This window comes from Phaeoacremonium minimum (genome assembly GCF_000392275.1).
Source record: "Phaeoacremonium minimum UCRPA7 unplaced genomic scaffold PA7_03_scaffold_435, whole genome shotgun sequence".
Taxonomy (NCBI): Eukaryota; Fungi; Ascomycota; class Sordariomycetes; order Togniniales; family Togniniaceae; genus Phaeoacremonium; species Phaeoacremonium minimum.
In genome coordinates this window covers 107843-121856 of record NW_006921337.1, presented here as the reverse complement: position 1 = coordinate 121856, position 14014 = coordinate 107843, and the positions used below count along the sequence as shown (strand labels likewise).

Sequence of the window (14014 nt, the reverse complement as noted above, 5' to 3'; positions counted from 1 at the left end):
AAACGCCTTAATCACTGTCGCTATCGTAAGATACTAGAGGCCCGGCAGATGCGGTGGCTTTAGGCTTTGACGCGACAGCGACCTTAGCTGAATTCAAAGCAGCCAGAGTGTTGCTGGAAAAGATGCCATTGCCCTCGACAGGCTGAGCTGGCTCGATCGCGAGTTGCTCCCCGTCGAGCTCGCCGCTCTCGATCATCAATCGCTGCTCGTGTTCGAGTTCATATCCATCCCTTCCCAGGGGATTGACAGCATTGGAGCCACGGGCAAAATGCACTTCATCTGGCGCTTCGTATCCTTCCAAGCCATAATTGCTCTCGAGCTTGCGGCGTTTCCTTGCCTCTGGATCCCTCCCTTCAATCTCTGCAATATACTCTGCAGGGAGTGCACGTCTAATCGCCTCTGCCGCCTGTTCCTCGATCCGTCTAGCTTCTCTTGCCTGAGCCATGGGATTCGGATCGGCTGTCGCCCAGCGCACGTTCAGTACTTCTTCGTGGTCCAGAGCCTGATGGGCCATTGCCTCCTTCGCAAACTGGGCATTCGCCTCGTTTGTGTATGTTATGAAGGCGACGCCACGGGTATTGAGGACTCTGACACGCTCAACCTGACCCCATTCCGCAAAGTGTCGAGACACAATCTCCTCGATATCGTCAGTGACATGTATCCTCCCCACGTAGATCGTTCTGTTCTGTCGCATGAAGCTTCCAACGCCACCCATATCATCTCGGTAGTCTGAAAACTTGTCCCGCCCAAAACAGTCAACGTTGGGATTGAAGATGTCGTGTATACCGGGAAGCCGGTGGAGGTACTCGCAGTCCTGGCCTCTCGGGCATACACCGCGCGCGAAAAAGAGACAGAAATAGCTCCCAGGGACCTTATCTGCCTTGGTATATCCGCTGTCCTTTGCGATATTGCATCGTCCTTTCGCTGGCGTCTTTGACAGATACTTGTCTTCGCGATCGCCACCCGACCATTTGTTATACCAGATATTGAAGATCGTACCAGTTTGCGGTGGTGGTTCCGACTTGATCAAGGCAGGGTCGATTTGCGGTCTTGCCGGGCGCTTCTTCTTCCGTATGATCTTCTTCACCTTCTTTTCCGTCGGCGCAGCAATCTCGGTACTCGTCGTGGTTAGCGCGAGCTCCTGGTTTTCCTCGACTTCGTCGGCCATCTTTGCACGTTCTGCAGTGTTGAGGTGCTGCAAGATCATTGCGCTGGCGGCAAAGAAAAGCCTAGGCCAAGACTGTGGCGTAAGCCGCTTTGGGTAGGCGGTGAGAAAGGAACGTGGCTGCGATTATGTGATTCTAACCCCACTACGAAATTCTGCCCACCTCGACGCTTCGCAGATATACTTTCAGGCCGTTTTCCCTCATCCTCATATCGCCCTCAAAGAGATTTGGGTTGCTGATAGCCCACTTTGATGACTTTTGTTTGCTTTTAGTTCGGTTGATATACCCCGTCGTCAAGATGGTGAACATTACAGAAAAAATTAAGGAGTATGTCTGCTTCTTGCGCGTTACAGAACAAGGCGGGGCTAATCTTCGTCTAGGATCGAGGATGAGATGAGGAGGACCCAAAGTAAGGAGTTCCTCAGTCTTACGAAGGGTTCAGTGTTATGTGTCATCACCAGAATATCGATGTGTTTGTCGATGCCTGGTTATAGGATCATTCTACTGGCCCCTGGTTTTTAGCTGGCACGGGCTAATGTACTGATTCTTTCATAGAAAACAAGGCAACCGGTAAGTTTCACCATGACTCAAGTAAAAATCATATCGCTTACAGTTTCAGAATATCATTTGGGTTTATTGAAAGGGTATGTTGACAATATCAACGAGGACAACTATATGGACTGACCCACCTCGCCAGAAAGCTCGCTCGTCTCCGTGCACAACTTTTAGAGCCAGGGCCAGGTGCTGGAGGAGGCGGCGGTGCTGGATTTGATGTGAGCAAGAGCGGAGATGCAAGAATAGCTCTTGTGGGCTTTCCTTCTGTAGGAAAGTCTACATTTTTATCCAAAGTCACCAAGACGAGATCTGAAGTGGCCGCATACGCTTTCACAACGCTGACGGCAATTCCGGGTGTGCTGGAATACGGAGGCGCCGAGATTCAACTACTAGATTTACCCGGTATCATTGAAGGAGCTTCTGAAGGTAAAGGTCGAGGTCGCCAAGTCATCTCAGCCGCGAAGACTAGTGACTTGATATTGATGGTACTCGATGCGACCAAGAAGGCAGAGCAAAGAGCACTGTTAGAAGCGGAGTTGGAGGCCGTTGGAATTCGGCTGAACAGAGAGCCCCCGTACGTCTAAGATGCGCCATTTTCATAATGATCTGCCAGCTTACAGTACTAGAAACATCTATCTCAAGCCGAAGAAAGCTGGCGGAATGAAGATAACATTCCAATCACCTCCGAAGAACCTGGATGAGAAGATGATCTACAACATTCTCCGAGACTACAAGATACTGAATTGTGAAGTTCTCGTCCGGGACGAGAATGCCACAGTTGATGAGTTTATCGACGTGATAATGAAGGATCATCGAAAGTATATCAAGTGCTTATACGTGTATAACAAGATCGACAGCGTCTCATTAGACTTTCTCGACAAGTTGGCGAGGGAACCTCAGACGGTTGTGATGAGTTGCGAATTAGACTTGGGGATCCAGGACGTTGTGGATCGGTGCTGGAAAGAACTCAGACTCATCAGGATATACACAAAACGAAAAGGTGTCGACCCGGATTTTGGTGAAGCCTTGATCGTCCGGAGTAACAGCAGCATCGAGGACGTTTGCGATCGTATACACAGGACGCTCAAGGATACCTTCAAGTACGCCTTGGTTTGGGGAGCGAGTGCACGGCATATACCGCAACGAGTAGGGCTGGGTCATGTGGTAGCAGATGAGGATGTTGTCTACATAGTTAGCGGGTGGAAGGCTTGAGTCAAAGAAGACGATGTGAAATAGGCGTTTTAGCAGCATATCACCGAGGCATCTTTGCGATTTTGAGAAGTCATGTCGTCAATTCGTGTCGTTACAAGGTTTTTGTCCTAGTATAGCCGGTTCTAGTGGATCCCAAAACGCCGAAACTTGTTCCCAGGTCCTTCGAAAGCAAGAAGACCTCATCATCAAAAAACCAGGGTGTGCCTGTGCTGGCGTATTTTGCGGATTAATACAACTCGTGGCGGTGGAATGGAATTAGGTAGAGAGAAGAAGGTGAGCCATTGGGTGATTTATAGGTTCTTGGTCCCGAACAATCCCTCGCCCTCGAGTTTCTTAGCAGACGCTTGGGCGAATAGAGACTTGGGCTTGACCCTGTATTATGATCAGCAATGTGGTACACTTCACGTAGCAGGTAAACCTACTTTCCGACCTGCTTGTTGCGCAGAGCATTGAGCTTTGCGGTACAGGGGCTCATAATGTTGTCGGAGGGAGAGATGTATTGCTTGGTCCTACAATATGGTGAGTGAGTACTGCGAGCATTGCACGATCTCAATATATCTTACTGGGCCTCTTCCATCTTAGACTGTAGAACCTGGCGATGGTATTCCATGCTCTTGATTGAGGACTTCGAGTTGGACTCCTGTGAGGTCATAGTTGCGTTGACGTCCTTCGCTGACAGCACGTTCGTAGACATATTAGCGATAGCAAGGATGCGTTCTGGAGGAAGTTTTGGTATGATGAAAGTGTGCAGCTAGAAGTGACTGATTCTGTCTCTGCAACCTTAAGATGCACAATAGAACCGGATCTTTGCGAATTGGGGGTTGATAGTAAGTGAGAGCTTGCAAAAGGTGTGCCTCGATTTTCCCATGAAGTTGCCAGTCTGAATTTAAAAGGCAGATAGACAAAGGCCTTGCATCCCAGGAATGCGCTTTGTTGGTAGTGTTGATTTTCCTGAGTCACATTGGCGGGGCAACCCAGGCTTCGTCCGCTGCCAGGTGGGCTTTTGATGGTGGGGCTACTATGCCCTCCGGCACACCTGATCCAATTATCGCAAACAAGAACCAGCATCATGTAGCATTCACCGTGAAACAAAAATTATATGTGCATCATGTCCCCTTGAAGGTGGTCTGTCCATTGGCCCAGAAAACATAATCTATTTGAACAGACACGTCTGTGGGTGTACACAATTTATCAATGTTTCGATGACCGGGTGATCTACCTAGGTATTACATTCTCTGCCGCTGATTGAATTATATCTTACAACTTGGACTTGGCAATATTGGAACCTGGTTCAGCGTACTTGACGCCGTACTGCTTCAAGAGCTGGTCGGTCTTCTGCTTTTGTGCCAGTATTTTGGCCGTCACTTCCTTACCACGCTTGTTCTCGTTACGGCCCATTTGTGCAAGGTGGACCTCATCCGGTCCATCAGCAAGTCTCAGTGTCCTGATACCTGCCCACATGTATGCTAATGGCGTATCCTGACTGACACCGGCGCCTCCAAATGCCTGCACAGCTCGGTCGATGACTGTCAGCGCCATTTGTGGGATCAGAACCTTGGCCTCTGCAATTTCCTTCAGAGCGGCCTTGGGACCGAAGTCATCCATCTTGATAGCGGCATTGAGTACAACCATTCGAGCAGCGTCAATTTCAATGCGAGACTTGGCAACCCACTCTAGAATGACGCCGTGCTCTCGTAGCTGCTTTCCGAAGGTTTTCTTTTTGGGATCGTTGATCCTCATGAGCATCCACTCAAGTGCTTTCTCGGCCTACGACAGGACATTAGCAAGCATTCTAATCTGTGTATGTTGTGACTCCTTACAGCGCCAATAGAACGCATAGCGTGGTGGATACGACCTGGCCCTAGGCGTCCCTGAATGATCTCGAATCCCCGTCCTTCTCCAAGTACCATACTGGTGACCGGCACACGCACGTTCTTAAAGGTGATATGGCCATGTCCATGGGGAGCATCATCGTAGCCGTAGACTGAAAGCATACGGTGAATAGTGATACCCGGAGTGTCCGCTGGCACCAAGACCACTGATTGCTGCTTGTAAGGGTCCTTGTTTTGGCCATCGCTCTTGCCCATCACGATATAGATCTTACATCTCGGGTCACCGGCGCCGCTAGACCACCATTTCTGTGGCAAAGGTGTCAGCCGTATGTCACTGGAGCTATATATGGGGAAACATACCTGACCGTTGAGAACATACTCATTCCCTTCCTTTTCAATGCTCAGCTCAATGTTCCTGGCATCCGATGATGCAACTTGGGGTTCTGTCATGAGGAATGCGGAGCGAATCTCTCCGTCCATCAGGGGCTTCAACCATTGAGCCTTCTGTGCATCGTTGCCGTACTTGGCAAGGACCTCCATGTTGCCTGTGTCGGGTGCCGAGCAATTGACTGCCTCTGACGCAATCTTGGACTTGCCGAGCCACTCGGCCATCAGGCCATACTCGAGATTGGAGAAACCGGGAGACTCCTTATAATGCCCTTTTGGGAGAAACATGTTCCACAAACCAAGGGACTTTGCCTTGACCTTGAGGTCGTCCACGACTGACGGGTGGTGATCCCATCTTGCGTCTCCTTGCCCGACCTGGGCTTCCAGGACTGGATCAGCACTGAACACAGACGTTAACTAGTCAGCATTGGATAGCAACGACAGGCTAACTTACGGGATGCATTCTTCCTCGACGAATTTGGCGACGAGGTCAAGGGTCTTCTTGGCCCGATCGCTGACACGACCCTGCACCTAGACAAGAGTCAGCAAGGACAATCAAACTGTAGCGACGTTTCGACAGAGGCGGCAACGCACTATAACTGGTATTTGGGAGGACATCCTGAGAAGACTGGGCAATAAAATGATTTACAGAACAGATTAAAGAGCTAACTAAATCACCCCGGGGTCACAAGTCAAACTTAAGAGAACCGTCGGGGTAGCTCCCATTGAACCATCATTCGATTTCAAGCTGGGGTGCAGGTGTTGCCGACGGTTGCTGTCTCTAGCTTATGAGCCTGCCGAGGTAAGGCGGATGGAGACAGCAATGGCAGCGGGGTTTGGTGCCACTGAGCAGGGTGACCAACGCCTGAAACGGCCTGGCTCGGGGGCCGCCAAATTGGAGGCGCCTGCATCTGGGGAACCTGGGCCGTGGTAATGCAATTCCTCCACCGGAGCCTGAGCGGAGACGGAGGCGGAGATAATTTCATCCGGGTACAAGGAAAAGGTCCCTAGGTTTGCAGGTGCCCAGTGCCCGAAGATCTGCTTCTATCCGCAAACGAAAGAGAGCGAGCTGGAGCTAGTCCTAAACGGAAGATCCCGTCGCACCTTAGACTCACCTACATTTCACCTGCAACGCGTGCATCACGGCGCATTTTGAGCCTCACTCGCTCCACCTACAAACGGCACACCTATCTTTTCTAGAACGTTCCGCATCACTCCTGTAGTGTCAGGAAATCGCAGTGCATCTGAAGCTGTTGTCGATGCCTGTATGATCGTTCCCTAGGTTTTTTGTTGGTGTGGCACCCTGTGCCTGGGCTCATCGATCACAATGTCTACGACCGGTCAGCAAAGTGCAGGTGCTGGGCAAACGGGAGGTGCTTATGGTAACCAAGCCCAGCATGCAAGTGGTGGGGCAGCTGGTAGCGGAGGGGCGGCGACGACATCAACACCGTCTGCAGCAAACCTCAATCAGATTGTGAGTAACTGATGATTTTGCGAAGCCTGTCGTTTATTTTCTACACCTGGCTCCTCTCCCACAACCCATCCCCGCCCCGTTCATTCTCACCACACCGATTGCACGACACTTTGTTGAGCTCTAAGAGGCCGTTTACCGGCAATATCTCAAGCCAAGAAGTCTCGTGGTGGCACACAGCGCCCTCCTGATTTCCATCTTCCCGGATTAGCTTCTGAAGAGTTCGATTATCAGCCAGCATCGCTCCCAGGCAATGGACAACCCAGAGCTAATGCGTCAAGCCGTTCTTTTGTGTGCCCTTTTTTTGTTCTTTTAAATATTGTGCTAAGACTCCGCCACACCACTTATCGACAGTCTTGTGAAGGCTGGCCATTGCAACCAGAGCTAACAGTTAGACAGGTTACGGATTACCTGCTTAAGAGGGGTTTCACTCAAACTGAGGAGGTTTTCCGCAAAGAATCATCTAACCTTGGCCCCGATGGGAAGCCAATCCATCAGAAGGTAGAGGAAATGGGACCCAAGAAATACGTAGAGGCTTTCAGTCTTCTGAATGACTGGATCGAGAATAACTTGGATCTTTACAAGGTCTGTGTCCCTCAACTCATCATTATACACGGCTAACATATCATCAGTTCGAGCTGAGCAAGTTCCTATGGCCTGTTTTTGTCTATTCGTATCTGGAGCTTGTGGAGAAGAAGTACACGGACGATGCCAAGAACTTCTTGAACCGCTTCAAGCCTCACTTTGAAAACATTCATGGGGATGACCTTCGGACTTTCTCGACCGTCACTCTTCCTCCCCACATCCAGGAGAATGGCACGACCAAGCTGTACAGATCGCACAAATATCGCATTCCGGTTAACGCGCACGTTGAGAGGATCTTAATGCACTTTTTGCACAGGGAGTTTGATGCCGGTGGCCAGGTAATCCTGTCCTTACTTGCTCGATTCTGCCATGTCGACGCTACTGCTCGAGGTCCTATCGACCCGTACAGCTTTGAAGCCATTTACCGCCGAACTCAGAACCTAGATTTAGATGAAGTCGATCAGCAAGAAGGTATTCCGGGGGTCTTCACAGGTGTTACTAACCGTAAAATCCTTGAGGATGTGCCCTTAAGATTAGGGCCTTTACCTATGGAGTCAGAGCTGAGGGATGACGTTCGAGCCGAGCTTGAAGAAGAAGACCAACGAAACCCGCCAGCTGACGGTCGGCCTACTCTTGTCGATGAGTTTGATCGAAAGATCAAACGAGAGGATAGTGCCGATGGACCGAGTCGTGCCGACCTCCCCCTCCCTCCATCAAGAGCCAGAGACGTCGTTATGGAGATGGAAAAGATTCGAGAGAATAGAGACCGATTCAAGATCGAAGGTCGGACTGGAGGTGTTGGCATACCGGTATCTGTATGCATGTTCACTTTCCACAACACCTTGGGGAGGTAAGTCTCAATCATTCTCACCCTAACGTTCTCCCATGCTAAGAGTTTCGCGCGATTATAGTGTCTCATGTATGGACTTTTCCAAAGATCACGAGCTGGTGGCGGCGGGTACTATGGACTCCTACATTCGAGTGTGGACCTTGGATGGCAGCCCCTTGAAATCAAAACTTGCGACCGAAAAAGACCTGAAGGTCAACAATCGCAAGTTGATCGGCCATTCAGGCCCTGTCTACGGCGTTTCTTTCTCTGACTCCATCTCTACCGCCACACATTCATCATACGGGGAAGACGGGAATGCCGTGGAGACTAATTCCAAACTACTCCTTTCGTGCTCTGCCGACGGCCAAATCAGACTTTGGTCACTGGATGTCTGGAGCTGCCTCTGTATCTACAAGGCGCACGACGGACCCGTCTTCAGAGTTCTTTGGGGCCCTCACGGACATTACTTTGCTACTGCTGGTTGGGATAAGACGGTCCGCATCTTCATGCAAGATCATGCATCCGCCCAGAGAGTTTGCGTTGGACACGATACAAGCATCTCAGCCATCGCCTGGCATCCCAATGGAACCTACGTCTTCTCAGCGTCAGACGAGACCGATAAATCGATCCGCATGTGGTCAGTTGTAACTGGCCAATGCGTCAGGATCTTTACAGGCCACACCGACTACGTCAGCGCACTAGAGTGTGCTCCAAATGGCAAAATTCTTGCAAGCGCCGACACTGGAGGAAACATCTTCTTCTGGGACCTGTCAAAGGGAACGCGCATCAAGCGTTGCCGAGGACATGGTAAGGGAGGCATCCCATCTCTTAGCTTCAGCGTAGAATCCAATATTCTCGTGTCTGGTGGCCTAGATGGCAGCGTCCGTGTTTGGGATGTTGAACTGCCCGCAGATGGGACCAAAACTACTGCTATTGGTGCTACTCCTTTGGCTGCACAGCCGCCGCAGCTGGATGGTACCGGAGCCGTGGGTGATACAGTCACGGTGGGTGGTCCTTCGGATCGATCTATCACTGTTGGCGGCCAAACTGCGCAGCCATCGACGACCGCCACAAGTGGAGGCAGCGGAGGGACTGGGAAGAAGAAGGGGAAGGAGGTCATGATCACACCGGATCAGATAAGTGCTTTCCCGACCAAAAAGACCCCTGTAATGAAGGTGAACTTCACGAGAATGAATCTGGTAGTCGCCGGAGGTTGTTTCGATCCAGAGAGACCTTAAGGCTTGATTTAAGAGAAGCATATATCGGCCAAGGTCTCTAATAGTCGGATGGATACCACCAACAAGATCGCGTGTGTGAGGGTTTTGGCGTATGGCGATGGTCGGGGACCCAAGTTGCTTTCTCCAGGCATTGAGAATAAGTGCTCGGCGTTGGAGAGCACAGCTGTTCGAGTAATTGTACGTCTACGGGGGCAATCAAAATTACTGCTGGTCAAAGCAGTATATATGGTTTTCAGAATTAGCGAGTAAACAGGAAATTGCATTCCTTTGCGAGGTTCTGACAATTGATTCTCATGCATGCTGTTCCATGCGATTCCTGCCATATTGCCTACGACCCCGACTATGGGTAGAGTGGGTGGTGCAGTTCCAAGGGTGCCCCACGTCACTGGAGTAGCGAATCATAAACAGCAAGCTATGGCCGCCTGCCCAGGTGCTCTTCAGCCTGCATTAGATCAGTCTACGTACGTACCACCCACCTACAGCTCTCATCGGAGCTCTCCCATCATCCCCCACCACGCAATTCTCGGGGTTTCAGTCTTGCGACTTCACCATCATCATCGTCGCGACCGACCACTTAGCACCGGTAGGATGGATCCTCTAGGTGAGAGCCCATGGGCGGACTCTGCCGCCCAGGCTTCATCTACTCAACCCGAATCCTCGGAACCTAGCGCAGCCAAGTCCCCGACCACCGCAGCCACGAGTTCAAACGCGCGCAGCTCCAGGCTCACCCCCCGACGCCTCGTCGCACAACCCACGAGGCTCCAAGCTGTTGAAGATGACCCATTGGGTCCTCTTGGAGGCGGTGGTGGTCCGCTGGGCGGTGATGTCCCAGCCGAAGCGGCACCGCCTATTCCTCCGCTCAAGGAGCAGCAGATGAATCTGCCAGTCCGCACCACCATGCCGTCCCAACAGCAACCTAGACCCGGTCCTGCGGATCCGCATCGAATTGATGAGGAGGATGGCGAGGGCTCGTTCGCTCGTGGGCCCCGCGTCCCGCCGCCCGTCCAGCCGGCGCAGCCGAGTCCCATACGGACTAACACTCTGCCCAGTGTCAGTGTCGAGCAGGCATCGAAGCCAATGTTCCATATTACCGTTGGCGACCCGCACAAGGTTGGCGATCTTACAAGCTCACACATCGTGTATGCTGTTAGAACACAGGTACGGTCATACTCGTCCCATCGTTTCCTTCATGCTAACTCATAAATAGACAACTTCAAAGGCATATAAGCAACCGGAGTTCGAGGTGAAGAGAAGATATCGAGACTTCCTATGGCTGTACAATACCCTACATGCAAACAATCCTGGAGTAGTTGTTCCGCCTCCTCCTGAGAAGCAAGCTGTGGGTCGGTTCGAGAGCAACTTCATCGAATCTCGACGAGCTGCTTTGGAAAAGATGTTGAACAAGACAGCAGCACACCCCACATTGCAGCACGATTCAGATCTTAAGATTTTCCTCGAGAGCGAGGCTTTCAATATTGATGTCAAGCACAAGGAGCGCAAAGAGCCAAATCTTGGAGAGAGCAAGGGGTTAATGAGCAGCCTAGGCCTCAGCGTCGGTGGTGGCAGCAAGTTCGTTGAGCAAGACGATGTAAGTTTTAATTACCGCGAGTGATGTATAGACCAACCGGCTTACTTTGGATAGTGGTTTCATGATCGCAGAGTCTATCTTGACGCCCTCGAAAGCCAGTTGAAGGGCTTGTTGAAGGCAATGGAGACTATGGTTGCTCAACGGAAGGCGATGGCAGAAGCTGCAGGTGATTTCTCGGCGTCTCTGCATGCCTTATCTACTGTCGAGCTGTCACCTACACTTTCAGGGCCTCTAGATGCCCTATCGGAACTCCAGATTACCATTCGGGACATCTACGATCGGCAGGCCCAACAGGACGTCTTGACCTTTGGTATCATTATCGAGGAATATATCCGTCTCATTGGCAGTGTGAAGCAAGCCTTTACCCAACGCCAAAAGGCATTTTACTCCTGGCATGCAGCCGAGTCCGAGATGCAGAAGCGGAAGGCCAACCAGGACAAGCTGCTCAGACAAGGAAAATCCCAGCAAGACCGCCTTAACCAGATCAGCGCGGAGGTAGCAGACGCTGAGCGCAAAGTACATCAAGCGCGTCTGTTGTTCGATGACATGGGGCGGCTGATGCGCGCTGAGCTTGACAAATTCGAGCGCGAGAAGGTCGAGGACTTCAAGTCTGGCGTCGAGACTTTCCTTGAGAGTGCTGTGGAGGCACAGAAAGAGGTATGTACGCATGTTGCCAAAGCATGACACATCACACTAACAAATGCCACAGCTGATCGAGAAGTGGGAAACTTTCCTAATGCAGTTGGATGCTGAAGACGATGAGACGGTCTTCTACAGGCCACCAGTCTTCCAGGCCTCTGACAAGCCTGCTGGTGACACAGCCGTCGACCGAGCACGAGCTCGTATTGATGAGGATTCTGACTAAAGAGATGGTTCATTGCGAGTCTTATATGTTAGCCACCCGTCATCGGAATCGGTGCAAAGTTGTATGGAGTCTGTTGAGAATCAAATGCCTTCAAAATGGGAGAGGTTTTGTCACCCCTGTATTGTCTCAGTATTGTACATAGCACAAAGTGCCGCTGCATGATTTCCTGCCTTCGCGGCCTAGTATTATACAGGACATCCATCACCGTTCTAATCGAGCCCGATACGATTATTTCTTCTTCTTTGTTGACTTGTCCGCTCTCGCCTGATCCTTCGCACTCATGCCACCAGCTTTTACATTCGGATCATTCGCCGCATATCCACTGATGAGGTCGCCTAGTATATCGATTGGGTCCTGTGCCTTCGCCGGCTCTGCCGACTCGATCTTCTTGTCTGACGAAGAGGTAGCCTCTTCTGCACCGGGAGCGTCCGCCACGTCCCAAGAGCGGCCGAATCGCTCACGGAAAGCCGCTAGCTTTCCTGCCTCGTCGACCTCGAGGTTGCGCAGCGACTTCTCGGTCGGCTGCCACATGAGATGGTTGCGACTGTCCTTGGTGGACTTGTAGAGCGCCATCGGCGAGGTCGTGCGCACCGTGTACGTGCTGCCGTCGCTGAGCTGTACGAGCTGTGTGAACTGGTACGGCCTCCGCGGGCGGTGGATCTTCGTGGCGTGTCGCACTTGTGAGCTCTGTATGGGGAGATTTGGCTGCGCCGAAGCGCTGGTGGTTGTTGGTCGACATGAAGATGTCAGGAGAGAGGTCGACCTCCTTGGGAGGAGGGAGGTCGGTAGTTTCGCCATTGGCAATCACCGGTTGGCAGTCCTTCTGTAGTAGCAGCAGACGTGTGGAGCGAAATCAGTTGTAGTTTCGACGCAGCTATAAGGCGGACATCGTCGCGTGCATGCTGATGCTGCGCATTGGATGGTGGTGGAGTTGCAGTTTGGGGAAGGTTTGGAAGGTTGAAATTTTGATACGGCGGACGAAACGAGACATTTGCGCTATCGTTATCGGAGCTCCTATAGCACCGTTGTAGATACAACACCGTCATGGTGTAGCCGAAAAATTCCCCAAGCCACCACAGACGATTCAAACCAACAACCGTGCGAGCTGCCTCTCAATTGGCGTGAATGGGCTGAGATGAGGGGTCGCCGCATCTTGGGCTGTACAGCCAGATGCGCCGGGTTGCAATATGGCCCAAAGAAGCCAGCTCTGAGGATGCCGCTCTTGCATGGCTTAGAGCTCGGTTCTACCATCCCGGGCATCGGCCGGGGAAACAAGGCCCTCTGTGCGAACAAGATCCCAAACTGCACAAACTTTCGGTTAGCTAACCTCATATGTAGACTCACAGTCAATCGCACTGAGGCATTCTCAAGATGGCTGGAAGTACAGTCCTGCCGAAGGACCCTCTGTCCACCCGCATTCCTCCAGTCACGAATCACTCCCGCTGCCCGAGCAGCTCCGCGGTTTAATGAGGCTCCTTACACATTCCGTTGTGGTCTGTACGGCACGGGGCGCACAAGATCAGTCTCCCCGAGCGATGACGATGTCCTCCTTCACCTCCCTGTCCCTCCGACCGACCCCTGTCGTGACCTTCAACATCGCTACACCGAGCAGGACGCTTGACGCCCTCGATGAGACTAAGGAGTTCAACATCCACGTGCTGGCGGGTGATGCATCTGGTGCCAAGGTTGCGGACTGGTTCAGGAGGGGGAACGCTCAGCCGTTGCATGTCTTTGACCACTTGGACGCTTGCGATTGCAAGCTTGACGAGGCTCAGGGGTCTACACAGTATCCGAGCTCGGTTGCCCCGTTACTGCGCGGCCCTGGCATCATGTATGTGCTACGCTGCAAGCTCCTAGAGGAGCCGCTTGGGGGCGTGGTCAAAGTCAAGGATCATGTCATTGTTCTCGGCGAGGTGCTCGAGATTCTCGAAGGACAGACGACAGATGAGCAAAACCAGGAGCGATTTTCTTTGATGTACGCAGACCGAAGGTATAGACAATTGGGAGATGTGATGACCCCCAAGGCATAGCATTTCAGAGGACTCTATAGAAAGGGACGTGGGGGGGTTACAAAGTCGAGCGAACATACTCCTCCGGACTGCATTACAAGGCGTTGGTGTATCATTAATCGGCTGGCGTTGGGACGTGGACGGATACACTCCAATCTATGTTTAAGTAGCTTGTAACATCTGATGACAAGTGGTATTTCATCAATTTGAAGTATCTGCCAAAAATGAAGAAAATATTCGCCTCAATTGTTTGTTCTCCTGACGACTAAAACTACCA

General features: G+C 51.6%; 7 protein-coding genes across 7 annotated transcripts; 3 read left to right on the top strand and 4 right to left on the bottom strand.

The window, feature by feature from the left end:
- Nucleotides 1-7: 7 nt before the first annotated feature.
- On the bottom strand, nucleotides 8-1168 carry UCRPA7_5804 (putative pre-mrna-splicing factor cwc2 protein; the record flags this gene model as incomplete). The annotated part of the gene is made up of 1 exon (XM_007918348.1): nucleotides 8-1168. One exon carries the CDS (start codon nucleotides 1166-1168, stop codon nucleotides 8-10), a length of 1161 nt encoding a protein of 386 aa, XP_007916539.1.
- Nucleotides 1169-3223: 2055 nt separating this feature from the next.
- Nucleotides 3224-3627, bottom strand: UCRPA7_5803 (putative spo12-like protein; the record flags this gene model as incomplete). The annotated part of the gene is made up of 3 exons (XM_007918347.1): nucleotides 3224-3305; nucleotides 3356-3442; nucleotides 3497-3627. 3 exons carry the CDS (start codon nucleotides 3625-3627, stop codon nucleotides 3224-3226), a joined length of 300 nt encoding a protein of 99 aa, XP_007916538.1.
- Nucleotides 3628-4190: 563 nt separating this feature from the next.
- On the bottom strand, nucleotides 4191-5770 carry UCRPA7_5802 (putative acyl- dehydrogenase family member 11 protein; the record flags this gene model as incomplete). Its single annotated transcript, XM_007918346.1, has 5 exons — nucleotides 4191-4700; nucleotides 4754-5071; nucleotides 5126-5552; nucleotides 5607-5683; nucleotides 5747-5770. The coding sequence occupies 5 exons, from the start codon at nucleotides 5768-5770 to the stop codon at nucleotides 4191-4193; spliced, it is 1356 nt and encodes a 451-aa protein (XP_007916537.1).
- A 1363-nt stretch (nucleotides 5771-7133) lies between these two features.
- Nucleotides 7134-9275, top strand: UCRPA7_5801 (putative transcription initiation factor tfiid subunit 5 protein; the record flags this gene model as incomplete). The annotated part of the gene is made up of 3 exons (XM_007918345.1): nucleotides 7134-7208; nucleotides 7256-8058; nucleotides 8120-9275. The coding sequence occupies 3 exons, from the start codon at nucleotides 7134-7136 to the stop codon at nucleotides 9273-9275; spliced, it is 2034 nt and encodes a 677-aa protein (XP_007916536.1).
- Nucleotides 9276-10352: 1077 nt separating this feature from the next.
- Nucleotides 10353-11728, top strand: UCRPA7_5800 (putative vacuolar protein sorting-associated protein vps5-like protein; the record flags this gene model as incomplete). The annotated part of the gene is made up of 4 exons (XM_007918344.1): nucleotides 10353-10433; nucleotides 10483-10863; nucleotides 10963-11520; nucleotides 11573-11728. 4 exons carry the CDS (start codon nucleotides 10353-10355, stop codon nucleotides 11726-11728), a joined length of 1176 nt encoding a protein of 391 aa, XP_007916535.1.
- Nucleotides 11729-11956: 228 nt separating this feature from the next.
- UCRPA7_5799 (putative 50s ribosomal protein) lies at nucleotides 11957-12526 on the bottom strand (the record flags this gene model as incomplete). Its single annotated transcript, XM_007918343.1, has 1 exon — nucleotides 11957-12526. The coding sequence occupies one exon, from the start codon at nucleotides 12524-12526 to the stop codon at nucleotides 11957-11959; it is 570 nt and encodes a 189-aa protein (XP_007916534.1).
- Nucleotides 12527-13194: 668 nt separating this feature from the next.
- On the top strand, nucleotides 13195-13758 carry UCRPA7_5798 (putative flavin reductase like domain-containing protein; the record flags this gene model as incomplete). The annotated part of the gene is made up of 1 exon (XM_007918342.1): nucleotides 13195-13758. The coding sequence occupies one exon, from the start codon at nucleotides 13195-13197 to the stop codon at nucleotides 13756-13758; it is 564 nt and encodes a 187-aa protein (XP_007916533.1).
- Nucleotides 13759-14014: the final 256 nt, after the last annotated feature.